This window comes from Plasmodium knowlesi (genome assembly GCF_000006355.2).
Source record: "Plasmodium knowlesi strain H genome assembly, chromosome: 11".
NCBI classification, from domain to species: domain Eukaryota; phylum Apicomplexa; class Aconoidasida; order Haemosporida; family Plasmodiidae; genus Plasmodium; species Plasmodium knowlesi.
The window spans coordinates 451,906-475,025 of record NC_011912.2 but is presented as its reverse complement, the minus strand read 5'-3'; the positions used below and the strand labels follow the sequence as shown (position 1 = coordinate 475,025).

General features: G+C 37.3%; 2 protein-coding genes across 2 annotated transcripts; one reads left to right on the top strand and one right to left on the bottom strand.

Moving 5' to 3' along the window:
- Positions 1-432: 432 nt before the first annotated feature.
- PKNH_1110800 (guanylyl cyclase, putative) lies at positions 433-12,075 on the top strand (the record flags this gene model as incomplete). Its single annotated transcript, XM_002261249.2, has 14 exons — positions 433-477; positions 650-778; positions 942-1,205; positions 1,391-1,565; positions 1,692-1,844; positions 1,987-2,328; positions 2,485-2,725; positions 3,005-3,261; positions 3,452-4,629; positions 4,788-5,086; positions 5,264-5,483; positions 5,632-6,035; positions 6,329-11,707; positions 11,895-12,075. 14 exons carry the CDS (start codon positions 433-435, stop codon positions 12,073-12,075), a joined length of 9,267 nt encoding a protein of 3,088 aa, XP_002261285.2.
- A 2,272-nt stretch (positions 12,076-14,347) lies between these two features.
- PKNH_1110700 (E3 SUMO-protein ligase PIAS, putative) lies at positions 14,348-19,047 on the bottom strand (the record flags this gene model as incomplete). The annotated part of the gene is made up of 5 exons (XM_002261247.2): positions 14,348-15,717; positions 16,829-16,975; positions 17,137-18,231; positions 18,461-18,891; positions 19,010-19,047. The coding sequence occupies 5 exons, from the start codon at positions 19,045-19,047 to the stop codon at positions 14,348-14,350; spliced, it is 3,081 nt and encodes a 1,026-aa protein (XP_002261283.2).
- Positions 19,048-23,120: the final 4,073 nt, after the last annotated feature.

Sequence of the window (23,120 nt, the reverse complement as noted above, 5' to 3'; positions counted from 1 at the left end):
GCCCAATCAATTTGGGGGAAAAAAACATCACCTCCATACGTGGACACTTACCCCTATTTATGTAGACTTATGTAAAAATGACTTAGCCAAGTTGCATAGCATTTTGATGGGGCCCATTCCGCATCCCTTCACCTAATATGCGTAAACAAGAAAAAAAAAAAAAAAAAATTTACAATACTGAGCAGAAAAGATAAAAGCATAAATATAGGGACTGCACGTGTATAATGGAGAAGCGGCCAGCTTATCCTTCCATATCGTCTATCACAATTTTACTCATTTAAGAAAAAAGCACACACACACATACATAGACGGTGTGAAAAATCCTACATGATATTTCTTTTTATTTGATATCCGTCGATATGTCTGTGAGTTCAAACAGTGTAAAGGCTCCCCTCATCAAATTGATCTTTCCTCACATTTAAGAGAGCGAAAATGAAGAGCACAAAGAGGATGAAGACGCAGGCTTTGACGCTAATGGTGAGTGGGAAAAGTGGTGGCAAAAAAGAGGAAGCGGTGTAGAAGCAGATTGAAAGCAATGTAACGCATCGTAGCGCACGTGGCAACGAGGGCACAGTTGCTGAACGGGGTGCACGTCATGTTGACCTTCAAACATATGTGTATGCCCCTCCTTTATCCCGCGCGCTCGTAGCATTTAGACGGGAAAAGAAAATACATAGGCACAGGCAACAACATTTACAGAAAAGTTGTTATCAACCCGACCTCAGAAGACGATTTACAAAAATTCTGTAGAAATTATTTTAGAATATATAATTTCTCTGTGAGAACTTTTTTTTTCAAAATTTATACCACTCGAATTTAATAGACATATGTGCATGCGCACTTTTGTGCGATTCTTTCTTTGTCTTTTTTTCAACGAAATGTTGAGAGATTAAGAATGCTTCTATGTAATGGTAATTTTTTTTTTTTTTTCCCATGTGTAGCTATACAACTTTATCCGAAGACTGATATCGCTAGACGCGGTCGTTGTATATTCGCTCTTCCTAACGGTTTATGTATTTTCCGAAATTAGCCAAGGGATAACCAAAAAGTTTATTTTTATGGATACAGCCATTTCTATGTTTCTGAACATTGCCATTTTGGTAGTCACGGAAACGCTTTACGAGTTGAAGCATCTGAAGGATATAAAGGATGCGAATTCGCAGTGCTACCTAAGGATAGTGCCGAAGATGTCTCACTTTGAGAAGGTACGCACGGGTGTGTGTGGCCAAACTGGTGATCACCATAGTGGTCACGCAGGGGAAGAAGGAAGAGAAAATGGAATCATGAGAAGATTAACCGGGAGAACTGCCAACCGCGTTACAATTCTAACAACACTTCTTCTTCACGTATGGTCTAACAATATGTAACACAAAAAATTCCCTTTGTTCAGGTGACAACCAAGGACATAAAAGTGGGGGACATTATTCGGGTGTTCCAAGGAGACGAATTTCCAGCAGATGCAGTCATCCTCTACGTTAAGAACAATTTAAATGCTATGGTAGATTCATTTAAAATTGATGGATTGTTTAGGAAGAGTATTAAGTACCCAGTGGATAAGTACAAAAGTACGACTTTGTACATTCAGCTGCATTGGTTTTTGCTCCCGTAGATCATTACACATACATTAACAATGGTGAACGCCTTTTAAATGGTTAAAAGATTTCATAAATTACCCCTTCTCCCTAATTTAGTCGACAGGGACTATCTAAAAATGCTTTCAGAAATTAACGGGTTCATTAGATGCGAACTGCCTAACAAGAACATATTCTGTTTTCAGGGGAATTTCAAGTTGGACAAACACCCGAGGTCGTTAATGCTAAGCTATGAGAACTTCGCTCTCCAATGTAAAGAAGGAAAATGAGAAACAAAAAAAAAAAAAAAAATGACATTAACTGCTCATTCCTCTCTTTTTAACAGTAAACTAAATGTAAGAATCTCAATTTAGATATTAACCACTCATTCTCTTTTTTCTCTTTCCCCATTAAGCATCCATTCTGAAAGGGGCAGAATACATAGATGCAGTGGTCGTATACACCGGAGCTGACACAAAAAAAAATTTAAATATTCCTCAGAAAACAGAAGAGAGTAGAACATTTTGTATAAAAATGAACAACGTAGTGTACTACTTAATTTTCATGTATTTATTTTTTGTCCTCCTAAGTATTATAATAAAGCTGACATTTTATCCCACACGTGAATTTCACCAGAGTACGAATGATACCTTCTTAACCATTTTGGAGGACTTCATTGGCTTATACATTTTGGTATTACCGATTATGATTTATTCAGAGAAGAGCCTTATATATATCATCCAGAGTTTGAAAATAGGTGCGTCTAACATGGGAAAAAAATAGGCCCTATAAGTGGACCCATTGATAAGGAAAAGCTTTCCCATGTACTTCGAAAAAAAGAGTGTCACCTTGCCGATAATAAGACAAACACCAATTGCAACCCAACCCCTTGCTGACATCCCCCCGCTCACAGAAAACAACCTACGATTGAAGGAAGGACCGAACGATGAGAAGCCCAAAGTTTTTAATAAAAACAAAAATGATGCACTAGGGGCTGTGGACCTCCTGGCAACAGCTCGAAATGGCATCCTTGTGAAGAAAAAGGAAGTGTTTGTGTCGTGTGCCGTGAACAACGTTGTGTATGCCAAATACGACTTTGTCCATTCGCGTGGAGAGTTTCGCTTGCCCACGTTGAATATCCTGGACGGAGAAAGGTGCGCATGGGGGAAATGGAAAAGGAAAAAAAAAAGGGATAACACGAAAAAGAGCGCGTTTCAACAGTACTACAAAAATGTGGCGAACTACTATGAGTGTTCACCTCATGAGGGCAACTCTCAATTTATGTGCACCCGTATCTCATTCTGATGTTTTGTCTCGCCAATTCATTCTCATTCCCCCCCCCCCACACACACACACACACAAATATCTACACAAATATCTACACAAATATCTACACAAATATTTACACACGCAAATTTTGCGCCCCCCTTTAGAAGGAACGTGGCGGAGCTTTTAAACCTGGATGAAAGAATTTTCAAAGACCCCGAGAGCGTGCTTTTCCCCTCCAGGGACTTGGGGCTTTTCTTGAGAATATTCCAGAACCGTATGGCTCCGATTTACAACCCGTTCGTGGATGACTTGTCGATGGTCTTGAGGGAGAAATATAGGAGTTACCTGAAGGAGGAAATTTTGAACAAGAACGTGAAGCTGACACCGTTCGTAAAGTCTAAACTAAATGGGGGCTATAACCGTACGGCAGAAATGAGCTGTACAACACACATTGCATCAGATTTGTATATGTATAGATAGACTTACATATGTGCATCCGTGGGGAAGAAGGTTCCTCCCCCCCCTAGCATGGCGTTCCCTATTCGTGCAACTCTGTTAAGAAAAAAAAAAAAACATGCAAACCCCGTTTTTTTTTCCCTCCCTGAAAGCAGAATTTTACGAGAACTTCAAGAACAACTACAACTGCAAGGAAGTCATAGAAGACGCGCGGAGGGGAGAAGACCAGACCAACAAAATAGAAGAATTCGTTTTGGGAATATGTGGATGTAACCGGGTTATTATCTACAATGAAAAGTGTCTAGACATGGGAATGAGGGAATATAAGAGTGAAAATTACAATGATGCATATGGGAAATATGAGAAGGAAAATACGAATGAAATTGAAAATGAAAAAAATGAAAAAAATACAGAAGAAGCAGATGAAGAAAATTTTCACACAATTGAGTATGAAGATATATGCCTATACAACATTGTCAAGAATATAGGGTACCATGTATACTGCTATAAGAACAGATTATTCTTTTATAATTTAAAAAACCAATGCCAAGAATACCATTTGATTTGTTTTCATGATTTCTTGAAGAGTAATAAATTCTCCATGTGTATTTTAAAAGACATAAAGGAGTTAGACAAAGGTATCCTCTACGTGCGTGGCTATGATTTCAATATCCTTCCCTACTTATCCTTAGCCAAAAATGATATAAGCAAAATAAAAAAAATTATCAAACTGTACACTATGAATTATTTGAAGGTTATTATGATCTGCAAAAAGACCATTAAAAATGAGGACATTGGAAAATATCTCCTTCTGAAGAGCATTCGGAATAGCAACAACAGCAGGTTGTCCTTGAGGTTGTACGATTTAATGAAAATATTTTTATTAAATGATTTAGAAGTAGTTGGAATGATTGGATTAAAGAACGACTTGAAAGAAGGGGTAGAGGATGCTTTCCTCGATTTGGCAAAATTTGACATTCGCTCATGGATATTTACCAATGAGTATTCCAAGAACACTTACTTGACAGCACTGGAGTGTAATTTGATTGCCTCCAATTCAAACTTATTTGTAATTAACTTTTTTAATCCACAGGAAAATGAAGGGGGCGAAGGCATGCAAAATATGGATAACATGGACAGTGGGAACAGTATCAACAGCGTCAACAGCGCCAACAAGGTTCAGAAGGAGGAACGCGCTGACAACATGGATAACATGGCAAATGCCCTCTTCAACAATTTTACGCTTTCCCTGGATAAACTCAACTCTACTTCTTACGCCATTGTAATAAACGATGCTAGTATAAAAAATATAATGAGAAATGCGCACGCCATGGTAAGTCCATCTGCATGGAAAACGTGAACACCCCTATACATCTCGTTCATGATATTGTGGATGACCTAAAAAGGTGGAAATCTCCCTATTCGTCTCCATGCACCATGAGTGTTCCATACTGATTCGCCTCTTCCACACCAAATATATTTAAATTGCAGAAAATGTTCCTTTCCATAGCCATGCGAGCAACGGTGGTCTTATTTTGCAAGATGGATAATGAGACCAAGGGGAAAATTATCAAAAAGGTTCTCTCCCTAACCACCCCTAGGTTAACCATTCTAGGGGTGGGGTCGACCCTTAATGATGCCTATCTATTGAAGAATACCACAATTAGTGTGTGTCTAAGTTTGAACGAACAGATTAACGTGCTCTATAGCATATCGGATTACGTACTGCAGGAATTTAGGTACATTATCGACCTGCTTATATTGGGACGGCTGAACAAAATTTCCCTCAGGTAATAACGGAAATAATTCTCTCCATTAGCAAAAAAAAAAAAAAAAAAAAAAAAGAGGAGACAATAAGGGCGTTTATATAAGAGAGCATTTTATTTGGTTAAAGTGATGTAGTGTCATCTTTGTTTTTCATTTCGTACCCCTTCGAGACATTGCATATCCCTCTTTCTACTCTGCAGCCGATCCTTCCTCTGGATAATATACCTAAAAATCACCATCGTCTCGCTGTACTTTTTTCACAATTTCGATAATTTCTTCTCTGGTTCTTCCACCTCGTCCATCCTCTACACCCAGACGACCTTCGCCGTCTTTCATTATTTGCTCATTATAGCCTTTTCGGCGTACGAAATAGATTTGCCCTACAAATTTATTAGGAGAGTCCCCTATATCTATCAGTTTGTATGATTGCACCGTTCATTTAGCGAACATACTTTGCATACATTCCGTTGTTCTGCTCTATTAGCACTATGAATTGTGCGATATGCACACCAAAAAAATGCCAATTAATGACACCCTCCGCCGCCATTCCCCTCCTTCTGTTTAACAGGCGAGAAGGAAGTATATCCTAAACAACACGATAATAATTTTAACCATCCTGGAAGCTATGCTAATTTCATTCATTTCCTACTACATCATGAGGGTGCATGTGTTTCCCCTGATAACGCATCGAACATTCACCTTCCACATATTCATCCTCAATTTTTTTATAACATCAGAGAAAATTCTGTTGCTCTCTAGAACATGGCATTTGTACTTCTTCACCCTGGCAATTCTGATCATCTGCTTTCTATTTATATATGTAAATGTGTACACCTTAATAGATTGTTTGAAAATAGGGAAATGTGAATTGAGTCTGTTTCACACGGAGGACTCATACTTTTGGTTGTCTCTTCTTCCGATATTGTATATAAACTTTTTCATAGACAAGGCGGCGAAGTTTATCAACAATCGGTACGTTTACGCACGTTTGCCTATACACGTTTGCCTGTACACGTTTGCCTATACACGTTTGCCTGTACACGTTTGCCTGTACACGTTTGCCTATACACGTTTGCCTATACACGTTTGCCTGTACACGTTTGCCTGTACACGTTTGCCTGTACACGTTTGCCTGTACACGTTTGGTGATGTTCGCTACGGATGAATTAGCATCCCTGTGTGATGATCCACTGGAAGGTTCCCCCCCTTCTTTTTTTTTCTCGCTCCGTCATATTTCTTCCCATGTATGTACCCCCTTTTTGCAGAATTTACCCTGACATAGCAGATTACTTCAGGGAGAACATTCTGAAGAGAGACCATAAAGGGTCCTCAAAGGATAGCACAACAGAGGGAAACATAAGTGCTAACGTAAAGGACATGACACATGGTCCATTGAATATAAAAGGAAATGTAAATTTGAAAAAATTCATCCCGACGCCCAAGCAGTACAGCATAAGAGACAACAACACGTACCACAGCAGGACGAAGAAGACAAAATTCATCTATGAGACTTTTAGAAAAGTTATAGGCATAAATATAAAGTACCGTAATCAGCAGTTAAACTTGGAATATAAAACATACGAAAAGAGGAACAAGCTAAAATTGAGGACAATAGGAATTGTTTTGTTTGCCATTTTTTTTATAATGTTTTTTGCACAAGCGGTTATTTCCAAGTGTACGAACAGTATAAAATTTTCGTTGAAGACATTGACGTATTTTTTAATCTTGTATTACTTCTTCGCGACTGTGTGGATGGTTTTTATAAGGCTACGGAATAGATCCAATTCGACTCTGTTCTTTTTTATTGGCAAGCTGGTACTGATATTTGGATTCATCTTTGAGCTGTATGAGAATGTAAGTAACGACATCATCAATATGTTGGTAGCGTACTCCTTTACCGTTTCATACATTTTTTTTCTTTCGTTCAAAATATTAGAAGGGATAATAATATGCACCCTCGTCTTGGTATTAACTTGTTGGGTGTACTACGAGAAGAACAAAACCTTAGGTTCTATGTGTGCCAAATTTTGTGAAGATCCATATTTGAGTTTACTCCATTTGCAGGAGGTTAACATCTCATGTCTCTGCAAACAACAGATAGTAACCTTCATCATTTGCATGCTAAGCTTCTCCTTCATCTGCCTGTCGATGAAATATTACGAAATTTACTACCTAAAAAAGAAGTTTCTATTTAGATATAAACAGAAGGTTAATTTAACCAAGCAGATTGAAATACTACATACCATGCTCCCAAGCTTTCTGGTAGAATACCTCCTCATAAGTGACCCTAAGGCGGATGGGATAATGGTTGGCAAAAATATATCTGGAGAGGATAGAGGAATCATATCCGTAATTTTTTGCGATATTGATGATTTTCAAAGTATGGTTTCTACCCTTCAGCCACATGCCCTTGTAGAAACACTAGACAATTTGTATCTATATTTTGATAAGTGCATAAAGTATTTTAACTGTATCAAAATAGAAACGGTGTTTGAATCTTATCTGGCGGCCTCTGGGTTGAGCGAGAAGCAGAATGACTGCGTGCACAAAATTAAGTATGACACGAGGTGTGCCATTAAACTTGCCATCGCTCAGCTCAGTGCCAAGTATTACATTTCATATAAGGTGTTGGATAGGGAGAGGAATAACGTGGGGAGTGACAACCTGCGGCATAGCAGTAGTTATACGTTGCCAGTGCTCAGTGGCGAAGATGCTCATTACGATAAGTATACGCAAAAAAATATTAGCTTACGTATCGGTATACATACGGGAAAAGCCATCAGTGGTGTCATCGGGTCAGTCAAACCGCAGTACTCACTCTTTGGAGATACAGTCAACACCGCGTCTAGAATGAAATCCACTGCGCTTACAGACCATATCCATGTGTCCTACGATACGTATAAATATTTGGAGGACGACACATCACTGGTATGGAAAGAGCGCAAGATGTTTATCAAGGGAAAGGGAGAAATGAGAACGTACCTGTTGGTCGACATTTTGGACCATGTGAAGAAAATCGAAGAAAATTCAGAGGTGGGGTTATCAAGTTCTACGTTATTTGGGAAAACCGATGATATGGTGGAAGGTGAACACATAGATAAAGGTGTGGTGGATGGTGCACACGTGGATAAAGACATCGTCGAGGGTGGCACGGAAAAGCTGCACCCGAAAAAAAAAAAGAAGCAGAAGGAACGGCGATATAGAGAAGATCCACAACAAATTAATGCCCAAAGTAGATTAATTGAAGAGATACTAGACGTGTACGAAAGGGAAAGTGATTCTTCCAAAAAAAACAACTGGTATTATTACAACAAAGCAGACAACGCAAGTGACAGTATGAAAAGTAATGACATTCCTACCTCCTCCAGAATCTTTAATTATAGAAAGTCCAAGTATCTTAGTATGGATAAGTTAAAATTAGCAGACACTGTGCGGCCAAACAATTTATACGACTTTGAATCACCGGTAAGTTTAAGAAAGGAAATTGTTGGAGGGAAAAAAGAATCGGATGAATTTTTTACATCCCCTTATGTAGAAGACAAGCACCAGATGGAGGGTATCAAAAAGAAGAGAAGAAGTAAAGCCATTTTGAGAAAAGATTCCTCCGATTTTATGAACCAATTTGATACACCAAATGGGGTATTAAAGAAATACATAAAGGAGAGAAGGAATTACCAAAGAAAATTTTACGCGCCCCATTTTTATCTTGGAGACCTACTTAAACGATCTAATGAATTTAAAAAGGGGGAGAAGAAGAAAAGAGCAAAGAAGGAGAAACAAGGGGATAGACGGAAAGCTACACACGAAGAGGGAGTGTCCTACAATTTTGTGAATGGAAGCTTCTCATCCAATAGGGAATATTCTACAGAATCAGAGTTCTACTTGTATGATGATAAATTAAGGGAGAGTAAAGGGTACATAAATTTTGACGACCTGTTTACCAAAATATACAGGAAAAAAAGGAATATCCTCCAAGGGGATATTCAGCACATTCCGAAGCAGGGATTTCTCTTCCCAAGAAATATTGCAACAAAAGGAAAAAAAAAAAAAAAAAAAAAATTGCGCACAAAGGAGGAACTCCAACAAAATGATGTACATAATGGAGAATCAAAAAGTGGGATGCGTAGACAATTTTTTCATCACTCGAAGCACAAAGCGGAAAGGAAGGAAGAAGACATTGCTACCAAAAGTTGCAATGACTCTTCTTGTGAAGAAGTGCGAAATGCTTTCCTTCGTCCCAGGGGTAGAAGAAGGTGGGAGGAGGGGAAGCTGGGAAGGGGTTATATTCATGGTGCCCCCCTGACGAGGCGAGCGAGAAGCTGTTTGTTAACAATGAGGGATGACCCCTTTTTTGAGGTAAAGAAATGGAAAGGCATCAAAAATGTGAAAAGGAAAAACTTGGAACAAATGGATCGAATGGATCGAATGAGTGATGGAGAACAGGAGGAGAAAGACAGAACGGGTTGGCAAAAGAGGAAAAGAAGTAGAGGTGTTGCGTCCAGTGGTGGGGACATTACGCAAAATAGACAGGTTCAAAAAAGGAGGCATAAATTCTTACGGGAGGAGGTGCTTCTGGGCATCGCCATGGGGAGCAACGTACCCCCACTGGAGAAGGAAGAACGCACAAAAAGAAAAAAAAAAAAAAAAAAATCGAGTAAAAATGGAACTCGAGTGAAGCAGCGTCGTCATCAGGAGAGCCACCCAACGAAGTTGTATGAAAATGATTTGCTCAAAAAGAAAGAGGTAAATTTTGACAGGGTGGAGCAAGCAAGCCACAAAGAATCCTCCGCTGTTCAGATCGGATCTGGGGTCGGAGAAAATGCGCATAAGGAGACCCTCCCAGGAGGGCGAAATCACCCCACTGCGGAGAGTGGAAAAGTTGAAAAATCAAAACTGAAGAAGAAAAAAATGGTGCAGAAAAAAATCAGCTTTTATAGCTTGAAGGATGAAAGAAGTTTGAGCTCGGGAGGCCCTGGGGGAGAGAGCTCCTGTGCTTTGAAGTCGAACGAGACGAACAGCGGTCCGAACGTGGAACCACAGAGTTCCGCAAAGAAGGAATACTTCTTCACGTACAGCCCTGCGGTAAAAAAAAAGAGAGGTGTGTTAATGAAGGTGAATCAGGCGTTTAGAAAGTACTTCAAAAGCATGGACATGAGTGAGCGGGGGATTCCGGCTGGGCATGGCCGCCCCGAGGAGTTGACTAGAGGAGAGGCATCCCTCCCCAGTAGGGGTCCACAGACGAGCGAAGAACTGATGAAGACAAGCATAACTGTAAGCAACAAAAATGTAAATTTCGCCCACAAGTTCGATAACTATAACAAAAATAAGCTTCTAAAGAAATTGACATCTACCCTTGAAGGAGGAAAAAAAAAAGTAAGCATTTTTAACAGGTTTTATTACAAATTCAACGATGAAGAACTGGAGGAAGAATACACACGAGGGTACTACAGGGAGATAATTAACATTGACTTAACGAAAAAGCTAATAATAATATTCATCATTTCAGAAATGATAATAAGCTTGTGTAACGTGATAGAGCTATCCTACTATAATCGCAAGAAGGTAAAGGATTTTGTTGTAATTATTTGGCTAATAAGATGTATTTACTTATTTATAATAACATTCATATGGTTATTACTAAAAATAAAATTGAAGGAATACAAAAAGAATTCTAGCAAGATGATGTGGACAGTTTTCATTTTAAACATTTTCCTCTCTTCATGGTGTATTATCATTATGGACCTGTCTTGTATCCATTATAGTAATATTGTTGGGAATTCGAGCACTAGATCTTTATTCTTTATGAAAGATGCAACAGAACTGATAGTTTGCATGCAATTGATATTTATAAAGAATATGTTGTTTAAACATAAATTTTTTTTTTTTGTGTTTTTCTTCGTTTTTCTCATTTACTCCTTTTCTAAATTGTTTGAAATACATTTATGTGAAATAAGAATATGCTCCAGCATCCTTCTAATTCTTTTTATCAACATATTATATTTTTGGTACACTGAATATTTAGACAGAACCCAATTCTTAGTTAAGAGGAAAAGGAACCGCATGGAGAAAACGTCGCATGACTTTCTAACTAGAATATTACCGAGACAAGTTCTGGAAGAATATCAAAATGATAATTTACAGTTAACCTATAGTCATGAAAAAATCGCTTTCCTATTTGCCGATATTGTAGGTTTTACAAGATGGAGCAAAACAGTTCCTCCTAAGGATGTACTAAAATTATTACAAAAATTGATATCTAAGATAGACAAGGATACTATAAAATTGGGATTGTACAAACTTTTCACCATTGGAGATGCCTACGTAGCCACTAGTCAACCCAACTCATCCATCACAGATGAGCGTGAAGCTGTCGATGGAATACTAAATATTTTTAAGCTCGCTAAACTGATTCTACATAACATCAACACTATTAAAATTCAGTTTAACAAACACGATTTTAATATGAGAATTGGTTTGCACTACGGATCTTGCGTGGGGGGCATCATTGGGTCGGTGAGAATAAGGTACGACATGTGGGGCCTGGACGTTCTCATAGCTAACAAGATTGAGTCCAATGGAATTCCTGGAGAAATCATCTGTTCCGAGCATTTCAAGAGTTTCTTTCTGGAGCATGAGCCACAAGCGTAAGTTCCGATCTCCGCCTCAGCGGTTGAGGAAGAGGTAGACACCTTTCGCATCACCGCTACATCATTTCCCCCCAATCCTTTTTGTCGCACCAATTTGTGCATAACATCAATGGAGCCTTTTATTACGAACTAATGAGGACTCCCCACACATACCTGCATATATCTTCTTCCTTTCAAATTTCAGGAAACTCAATTTTTGGTATTACAAGACAATCTACATAAGCGACAAAGATGTGAAGTTGTATGTCATAGAGGACAAAAACTATGAGGAGGATTATGACCCTAAGACGATCGATTATGATACTTTGTTAAAACTGAGAGAGAAGAAGGCAAAAGGTGGGTCACACAATTGTATGGATAAATGAACACGTAATGATCGATCCACTGTAGGAAAAACGTGGAAAATTAAATGTATTTTTTTTCTTTTTGGCATCCGGTGAAGAAGGGGACATAACACTACTACATATACACACATTTGGGGAAGCATTTTTCTTTTTTTTTTTTCATTCAGTTTTCCCACGTTTGTTTATTTGGTAAAGCATTTTCGTCTCCTTTTTTTTTTTTTTTTTTTTTTTTCCGTTCATTTGTTTAAGCTGATAGGGACAATGTTCCACTTTTGCAGTGCTCGGCTGGAGGTAGGCCCCAATTAGTGAAATCGCATCAAAAGTGTTAAACAGTTTACTTATTTTTTTTTTTGGTGTACTTGACAAAATGGATCCTCAAAATGTAGGTGGGGCTTTGGAAAAAAAAATGTGTTAGGGTAAGCATTTCTCTTTTTTTGTACGTCCATGAAAATAGGCAGAAAATATACCAAAGAAACGATAATATAATTTGCTTGTCTATGCTTGGGGGGGGAGGGGACAATTTTATACCCTTGTCAGGATTCCCCTCTTTCCGCAATGAAGTTGACAAACGAGTTAACGATAACTTGACAGGATACACATGCTTGTCGAAAGGGAGACTGAACCTTTTTTTGTGCCAATCTGTACAATGCAACCGTGTTTTAAAAAAGTCGTGGGGAAAGGCAGTGTGTCCAGGACGACGGATGGATAAACATCGCATGTGCATCCCGTCCGGATGGCACACTGATGAAAAGAAGAAAATACTAACTTTGCCCATTTTGATAGAAATTCGCCTTTAACGTAAAAGAACTTAAAATGTAAAAACAGCAACGTACAGAAGGGGGGGGGGGGGGGGGGTTAAAAAGACAAGAAAGGTGGATGGTAATAATTGGCACGGGAAAAATGCCTATCCACAAATTGGTATGTGAGAGATGTTCTTCTATGCTCATTTGTTCCGTCCCGTTGGCTGTAGTCCAGTGTATAAGCGCGTCGATAGAAGGAGAAAAGACACATACCTTTTTGTATGCATTTAAACATCTTCTACATTAGGAGGTAATTAATAATATTCAAAATTTCTTTATAAATACAACTAGTTATGTACAAAAATAACAAAAAAAAAAAAAAAAAAAAAAAAAAAAAAAAAAGAGGAAAGGAGGAAGAGGTAAAATAGGAAACGTTAATATTATACTGTAAAAAAATTAATTATATTTTAAAAAATACAAAGAATTATTTTAAAACATATCGTGGAAAATGAAATAATTCGGGTAAGGTGCAAACGGAGAAACACAGCTTCGCGGTGTTCCCATTAATCCGCATAAAAGCTAAGGACTTGCAGCTCATATGCAAAAGTGCTCGTCAGCATATATGTACGGGTAAAGGAACACACTACACACACTGGGGAGAAGCACAGTTCCTATTGAAAAAGTAAATCAAATGAAAAGGTGAAAAATGAAAAAGAAAAAATACAACTTTCGCGAGCGCCGAAAATGGTCTGTACTTTTGACCCCCACGTCTAACATGACAAGTGGGGCATCTTTTCATTTTCTACATTTTAATAACAAAAAAAAAAAAAAAAAAAAAAAAAAATGCGCACATATGCTTGAGCATATATGCATCCACACAAACATAAGTACACACCTTGGCATGTGCAGACGCACAGGTACACAAGGCACATATATTTCATTCGTACATAGTTCAAGTTTCTCCTTCTTGTTGGTAATTCTTGTGTACGAATTGGGAGCTTCAAATAAATCTATGCAGACCCATATGACTGAGCGCATGTTCGAGAGACTTGCACAGTTTGGCACATATTTCAACGGAGACCTAAATCGGGGACACCTCCATATAATCACAGTTCCTTCTGCAACGATGTATAACCTTAGCGTGTTATGTGGTAATCGGCTCGGGGTTAATCCCTCCACGGTTACGTAATTTTTACGCAGTGGTGAAAAATTAACAGATTCACAAAAAAAAAAAAAATCATTTCCGTGATTCATCTATTGGTTTGAACTTCTACTGTGCGGGTTCTTCCTTCTTACGGAGCGGATAAAAGTTGCCATGTCGACGTTGCTACGCAAATGATGATGGAGCTCTGCTCGCCATGACATCAGCAGGTTCGACTCACTTAAACTATACACCTATGTATAACATCCAGCGGGTGCACATAGCGCTCGATTTCACCCCCCTTTGGAATAGTGTTATGCATTGTCAAAAATTGCTTCCTCCGTTGGTCATCACATGGATGGTCCATTCATCCGCAGTGTCATTGGAAAGGCCGAATCATGTTGATAATTTCTTACTTTTTTTCTTTCCTTGTATTTTTTTTTTTTTCTTTAAAATTATCATTTTTTTTGTTAATTTTCTTTTTTGAGTGTCTTCCACCGTTTATACATTTATGCGTTTTATTTATCATGTGGATGTTACTAAATCTGCAATACTTGTGCCTGGAGCCGTTCTTGCCATTACCGATATCTTTTAACTGCTTAGCCTTGTCGCGTTTTTTTTGGTAATTGGTTAGGGAGAGGTTAAAATTGCTACACATGCTATCATACTTTCTTAAATTTTCTGAGGTGTTGCTTCTTTTATTACTTTTGTTTTTTTTTTTGCTCCTCCTTTGATTGTCTGCATTTCTCTGGGTGTTGTGGCTACTTGGGCTGTTTTGCTCCTGAAGCAGAATGAGTAGTTGACTGTTCAGTTGGCCGCTCAGATTGCTTACAGGCTCCAAGTCCTTCAGCGTCTTTATCTCATTCGTTACTAAATTGTTTTCATCAAAGAGGGGTTTATTATTTTCAAATTTGAGGCAAAAGCTTCCTTTGCTATTATCCACACTTTCGGTGTCATTGAAGGCAGTGAGATTCTTATCCTGGAATAATGTAGGGTCCGTTTCGTTCACACTTGAATTGTCAGGAGAGCGTTTGTTTTCCACATCAATAGGGGTGTTCTTACCATGTTTGCCATGTGGCGGTGCATCCTCAGCATTTGTGGTGTCCTCCTTTGCACCCGTTTGAACACACTTATCATCCGTATCCTGCACGTTATTCCTTCCCCCGCTATCAGCGCCGACATGATTGTTCACCTCCTGTTCACCAGGGTCTCTTGGAAGCCCATTCTTGGCCAACTGTAACATGTGCAAATGGCTCTTCTGTACATCGTCAGCATGATCGACGGGATCCAGGTGGTACACGGAATCGACAAAACTGGAGATTTCTCCAATAGGCTTCATACCAAGGGCATCCAAACTAGTGTTAAGGAAATATAAATCTTTGGATAACACATTGGAATTATTATAATAACTCAAAAGAGGATCATTGGTAATTTCATTAAAACTACGATTCAGTTGGGCAAGACTTTCTTTTTGCATGGAATCAAAATTCTGCACATCATAGGATAAGTTTTCATTGACGTGAATTTTATTAATATCATTTAGTACATCCAAAACCATGTCGTTAAATAATATATGCGAATTAGGTAGAGCGTTTTTTTTTTCCAAGCTTTTCATATTTCTCATAAAGAAATCATTTACACATTTCCTATTTTCAAAATTTTTCATTTCATTCAGGAAGGTATCTTTTTCTTTTATTTTCTTGTCCCTGTTGTGTGACGCCAAATTATCATTTTCCTCTTCATCACTATCTGAAATGCAGATGACTTCATGTTGGCCTGCAGCTATTTTGCAAAACAGAGAAGAAAAAAAAAAAAAAAAAAAAAAAAAAAAGAAAAAAGTGTAACATAGGTATTGCAGCGTGGCTGTAAAAATTTGCATATAACAAAACATGAATGTACATTTAAGCGGAATGATAAGAGAAGTTTAGTGAAAGGGCATACATGTATATACATATTCATGGATAGGCAACACCTTGCAACGGGGCCTGATATACATTCATTCAAATATACTATATTATTGTGCAAAAAAGAAAAAAAAAATTTATACATGTAAGTGGGGAGAAGAACGATGGGCAAAGCTTTCGGACTGCTTCATTTTTCTGACGTCTTTTTTTTTTTTTTTTTTTTTTTTTTTTCCTTTTTTTTAATATGCAGAATGGGGTGAAATTCTGTATTTCTAATGGAAGAAATTCACAGTTGGCTGGATTTATTATTATTTTCTTTTTTTCTGTTGCAAGCCTCTTTGACGTTGGAACATTCATTTGTGCATTTGTTTGGTCTTTCTCTCTCTTCCAGTCGTCTACTCTTTCCAGATCACGCCCGTGTGAATATGCACTTTTTCGCTGCGCCCTTTCCTGGTTCCCCTCGACTTGTTCATTTCCTCCACCGTACAACACGCGGGCACGTGTGCAGGTATGCAGCCATGGACGTACGCACACATGAGTGTGTATATATGTATGTAGGTAAAGTACACTGTAGCACATTCAATGCACATGTATACAAGTATGCGCACGGGAAGGCTGATCCATATGGAGCCACGCCTTTGCTCACATGCAGGTACACATGAAAACGATCTTCCTCATTTTTCATGAAAATCTCATAAAACATTTTGTCTCTTTATTGATAATACTCTAATAAATTTTAAAACTCTAAAAAGAAATTGCATTCAAAGAGATGCATTTTGCGGTCAACATATGGGGGGGAGAAAAAAAAAAAAAAAAAAAAAAAAAATGAGCATTGCAAATAGAGATAAAAGTTTTTTCATCATAAATTTGTATGAATACGTGTGTCTAATTAATCTACGTTTGTAAAACTAGTACGTCAACTATGTATACTCTATCGATATGGACTATTATTTTTTCTTTTTCTTTTTTTTTTTCTTAAGGGGTAATACCTTGTACAAAATTACGATTCTTCTGCAGGTTAACATTTTGCGGAGCAGTGCTATTGTCGTCATCTTCAGGATCTGAATCGACTATGATTATTTCGTTTTGGCTGAATGTGTTGTTATCCTTAACTGGTTGATATTCCTTCATGTTCTCTGCAGGAAAATGGGGATGATGTTAAAAACGTTTATGGAAGGTGTGCGCGCATCACAATTCTGCCACTAATGAATTTCTCTAGGCTGCATTAAGCATACAAGTGGTAGACAAATGGGTGGATTAAGCACAGTCCCAACTATTAGTGGAAGTTGTTACTTACCCATGCTGCTCTCCGTCTTAATGTCCACCCTGCTCTTCTGCAAAGTAGCCGTGTCTATGTCATCAATCTGTTTGACAACCTTCCCCTCGATGGTGTTTTGATTAAAAATTATTTCTCCAGTTTTGCTCAACTCAACTTCCTTAATATCTTTTGGTACCTGAGTCAGTATATACGTAATAAACATGTCTACAATTAAATCCTTCGGCCGCAGAAATAGAGAACAAATGGGACACTTCCATCTATTGTTAAAAGCTTTGGTTTTCTTTGTCACATCAATGAAGGACTTCAAATCGAAACATTGTATGTGGCAACATTTGATGCCTCTACAAGGTATCTCAATTCTGTCTAAGGCGAAAGGACAGTTGAGGCTAATTCTTCTATTAACTTCCATACACATAACTTCATCATCATCATGCTTGGTAGATAAGATGGTGATTATTCTTTCTTTAGAATCTTTAAAGTTTAATTCACTTTTGGATATAACATGTTGTATAATGTTTTGCTCCGTTTCTATTTTGCATAATAAAAAAGCTACAACAAATAATTTTGGCGTTTCGTAATTTGTCATACTGATATCAATGTTGTTTTGTCCTGTCTTTAACGTGTGCGTAATTTTTAAAGGGCTATCTCTCCTTTTGTGTTCCCATGTGGGTTCAAATACCTTTTCGATAATATTTCCATTTACTTTTAAAACGAAGGTTTTGGGCCATTCTTGTTTTATAGAAATATTGGTACATAGGTTTTTTTTATCCAAATGGATACAAAAAATTATCACTTCTTTATTTTCATTTTTCCAACTTTTTATATCGGATGCATTGATTACAAGCTTCTCCGAATTAACTGTGAGGCTTTTAAGCCACAAGACTTTTTTCATTGGGTAAAAAGGGTCCATATCTTTCAACCGACATACTACACACAGGATTTTATAATTCTCCGCGTCTTTACTGTTGGCTGGGCTTTGCACATAGCAACTTATGTGCTGTAGCTTGTTGCATTCTATGCATTTTACGATCCCATTTTTGCTACTTATATTTTTGGACATGCCTCCGCACACGCAGGAGGAGAAGTCGCTGTCCTCTTGGTATATTTTGGCCGCTACAAGGGGGTGGGGAAAAAAAAAAAAAAAAAAAAAAAAGAAAAGAAAGAGGGGATAAGTTGTTTACAACTTTTTTCAAAGTATAGTTATGATACGCTCATGTTCACCGAAAACGGTTAATATAAAGATAAAGATGAAATCGAGGCATCAGTGCACGACAACATCTGTATTGAGTTACAGGAATGTGCACCAAAGATAGGTTAACTCTGTCGCTGTGGACAAACTTACCCTTTCCCTTCCGCACTACGGGGGAAGTGCCACTCTTCTTTTCTGCGAGAATTTCATTATTCGCAAAATTGATGTTGTGACTATTGTTACAGAAAGAACTGCTATTTCCGTTGTTACTTCCTAGGAAGAAATTATTACTACTGCTCAGATATTTATTACTACCGCTACTATTGCTATGCGTATTGTTATGTGCGCCATTATGCGCGTTATTATTATTACTGTTATTAAAAGCGTTGTTTATTCTCTTGCCGTTAATTATCTCAAATATAGACGGCTTGATTGCTAAGATGAATTCATAAATTTGCTCCTCCCTCTCCACATCGGTGATGTATTCCAAAATTCGTTCCACGATGGCGACTTTTTTTCCATGTTGTGGAAGCAGGAATTTTCTACATAGCTGATTGAGGTCATATACTCTTAGTTTATTTAAGCTGCAAAAAAAAAAAAAGGGAGGGGTGAGGGTGGGATTAATCATGGGGGTGAGGGGGCTCTTTTATACTTCTTCCTCATACAGCATTATTGTTCTGCGTTTCTGAACGGCGTGCTTACCAATCAGCCATGTTCGTTTTGTAAACATTGTAAGACATTTTTCCGGTGGGTTTAGTTTCTAAGGGAGTTTCCTAGGCCAGCATATGACGCGCATGTGCATGTGAATATACATATATACATGTGCCTATATATGTATTCATACTACTGCCCCCTCTGAGGCCCTAATATATGTATGCATATGTCCATATGTGGGCGTACATATGCAAGGAGATATGAACGGTGGCTATCTTCCTTACACACACAAAAAAAAAAAAAAAAAAGAAAATTAATTAAAGAGGTAAAAATAATCAAAGATGCGGATGTAGGGTATGACATATGTAGAAGGAGACGGGGAGGTCTACACATATACACACTCAGATGTTCGGTTTATCCTTGTGGAAAGTACACTATGGCGTGTATAAGTACTGCTATAAAAAGTGATAATAAAAATGCAGGTACTTTATATACACATGTGAATGAAACATTTTTCTTTCTTTTCTCGTATGTAAAAACGCTGTTTAAAAAAAAAAATTTATGATTAAAAAAAAAAAAAAAAAAAAAAAAATACATACATACATACATGCATACATACAATAATTGGTAAGAATATGTATGTTATAAAAAAAAAAGACAAAATTTTTATTTTTAAAAGTTTCAAAAGGAAAGTGAATGGAAACAATATAAAGATCTCATTAGTGAGATAAAATTGGGATAACTGTTAATAACTTAAAAAGGGCTTTAAATTTTTCCTTTCACTGGGGAAAATTGTTTAAAAAAAGGGGGAAACCTGGCAGTGGCAGGTGCAGAAAAAAGGAAAAAAGGAAAAAAGAAAAAAAAGAAAAAAAAGAAAAAAAAGAGTGGGAGGGGACACATAAGAATGTTTATTCATTTGCTTACAAATATGTTTGCAGGAACATATTCATAAGTACATCCTTGTGCGAACATAATAGTATGTACGCGCTCGTATGTACATACTGGTACGTGCGCATGTTTCCGTACTGCTCAGGGTTATATGTATACATTGCGCATAATACCATTTGCTTAAGTTTCCACGTGGGGAATTATAAAACTCTAGCGTGAGGGGACATAAACAAATTCTAAATGAACTTTCGATATAGTATGTAAAAATGAAAAGGGAAATGAAAAGGAGAAGGAAAATATGAAATGGAAAACGAATAAGAAAAGGAAAAGGCTTTAAGGAAAGAGAAGGGAAAGGAAAATATGAAATGGGAAACGAACAAGAAAAGGAAAAGGCTTTAAGGAAAGAGAAGGAAAAGGAAAATATGAAATGGGAAACGAATAAGAATATGAAATGGGAAACGAATAAGAAAATGAAAAGGGAAACGAAAAAGAAAAAGAAAAGGGAAACGAAAAAGAAAATGAAATGGGAAACGAAAAGAAAACGAAATGGGGAACGAAAAGGGAAATAAAAAGGGAAATAAAAAGGTAAATGAAAAGGAAAAGGGAAACGAAAAGGGAAATTAAAAACAGTTCACACTGATGGATTAGCAGGAGGACCATGGAGAAGGCATCATCAGCAATAATGCTAACAAGAGTTCTCGGGAAAACAAAGAGCGCACATAATAACGTTGGATATGTACGTGTTTATAAACATGTGAGTGCGCATTGTATAAAAGTGGGAACGTTTGTGCATTTATTGTACTTTCGCTTGTACTGGTAATGTGCACGCATTTATACAAGTAGTACGCGTTATTTCATTATGTACAAAAAATATAATCGGCCCTCGTTTTCTTCCTAGTCTCGCCTTTTTCTTTCATGCCCAGTAAATATATATGTATATATATAAGTTCGCTTTCAGAATAACTCTTAAAAAAAAAAAAAATAAAATAAATAAGAGCAAAATAATCACCCGATATGGTTAAACATACGCAAATATGTTAAAAGGACCATTATTACCTATGAATAATGTACCATAATTCACGTTCAAAGTGAAATGTTTCTTTTTTCTTTTTCTTTTTTTTTTTTATTTTGGGGGCCTGTGGTACAGGGAACTCGCTTGCTCCTATTTTCTAAACCATTCGAGATTGCGAATCGATTCAAAAAAAAAAAAAAAAACTGGAGCTTTAAAAATATAGTTAGAACAAAAATGCTAAATTACGCGAAAAAAAAAAAAAAAAAAAAAAATTGCTGAATTGTGCAAATGTGGTTGTATATGTAACCATTGTTTATAACTTTATAACGTTAATTCTTGAGGTCCCCATCATTTTTTTGGTCATTCAAAAAAAAAAAAAAAAAAATCAAAATATAGCAGTTTCCCCCCCCCCCTTTTATTTTATTTTTTTCTTTTATTTCAACGGTACAAAGTTATTTATAACATGCATAGTGTACATTCACATGTGCCTGCTTCATTAATACACTGTAACGAACAACTGCATCCAATGTGGAAGCAGAAAACGCAACAAAAGAAAAACTTTCAGGTATAAGCAAACACTTTTAATATGCTAATGCGTACACCTGTGGCATGGGTTGAGGAATAAGCTGGACTTACATACAATGGCAGGATTTCAGACTGTTACAGAAATTATATTCTTACGAAAAAATGGCACAAATATTATGAACACAATGTGGAACAAACATGTGAGGTCAAATAAAACTTTAGTTTCACGAAAAATAGTGAATAGTCTTCGAGAATTGTTATTATCATTTTCGCATAATTATATATACTTTGTCTAATTATTACTTTTATTCTCAAATGGGGGGGGGAGGAACCTTTCACCGTATTTGCATATCCATTCTCGCGCATTTCCAGAACGTTACTCGTGCACGGTTGTTTGGTTGCTCAAATAATTCTTTTTTTTCTGGCACTTTGGCATGACGGCGTTGGTGTTTCCATATATGCGTTTATACACATACGTGGAAGAGACGGTACAAAGTAGACTGCACTGTTTTTTTTTTTTTTTTTTTTTTTTTTTTTTTTTTTTTTCGTATTTGAACAAATCGCGCTTTATTCCTGTGTTTTCTGCATAACACCGAGGAAATATTTTCTTTTTCCTTTTTAAAAGGAATGTACAATTGTGTGTACTTGTGAGACAGTTACGTATTGCAACTGCAAGTAAGCCTGTCATGTCCAGTTAAAACGTGGCATTATCACAACTTCGCGCTCAAACGTGGTAGGTTATATGCAAGGAGTTATAGACTCTTCTGTTATATTAGCGTGCAACATCGCGTTCGCCTCTCCGTATTGTATCTTTATGTGGAGTTTATAGTGCACGCGTGCTCATTTGCTTACACGACAACCCGCAAGTATGTCTTTGCAGAAGCTAATGAGGAGAAAAAAAGATGAACGAACAGTTATGTTCAGGCGTTATTAATGTTTTCTTATGCGCCAGACTTATATTTTTGAAACATAAAAGGAGGATTCGCGTCTACCCACCTGAAAGCGTATGTTTCCTAAAAGGAATGTTATGAAGTGTGAACTTCGAACCTTTTCGCGAAATTGAAGAGGACATATAGAAAAATAAGAAAATTAAAAAATTGTCATCATTTGTGGTTAGAGGGTGGAGGATAACTTACTCATATGAAGAGTACCAGGACAGAGTGACATTCAAAAAAAAAAAAAAAAAAAAAAAAAAAATCCTTACCTGTACATAGGAATTTTTATTTTTCTTAAAATGTGTCAATGCGCACATAGTTGGGATGAAGAGGGGCTTTTACACATTTAAGTGCTTGCATATGGTTAACATCATTCAGGAGATGATGAACAAGTTCCTGTGTCATACGATATATACCGATCACAGGAATAGAGGTTTGCGCGTCAGAATTTGGTTTCACCTTCGCGAACGTTCAATCGCATGTCTACGCACTCTGCGACTAGTTGCCTGTTCACCAAATGTGCAAGTGAAAAAAGTTTAACCCGCTTACGTCCAAATGTGTATAAACCATGCGCTTGTTCTTTTAAAACCAAATGTTTTTTTTAAGCGTTTGAGGTTGATCGGGTTTTTGTGCGTTTGTTGGTTCACCTGTTCATTTGTTCACTTGCAAATGGAGGCACACCGCTACGTGGCGCCACGAGTTCATGGCATGGTCCGCCCCCCAAAGCGCACACTTTTATTTCCACATAATTCATCGAAAATACGCAAAGAGATGATTACTCCACGAAGGTAAAGTAAGG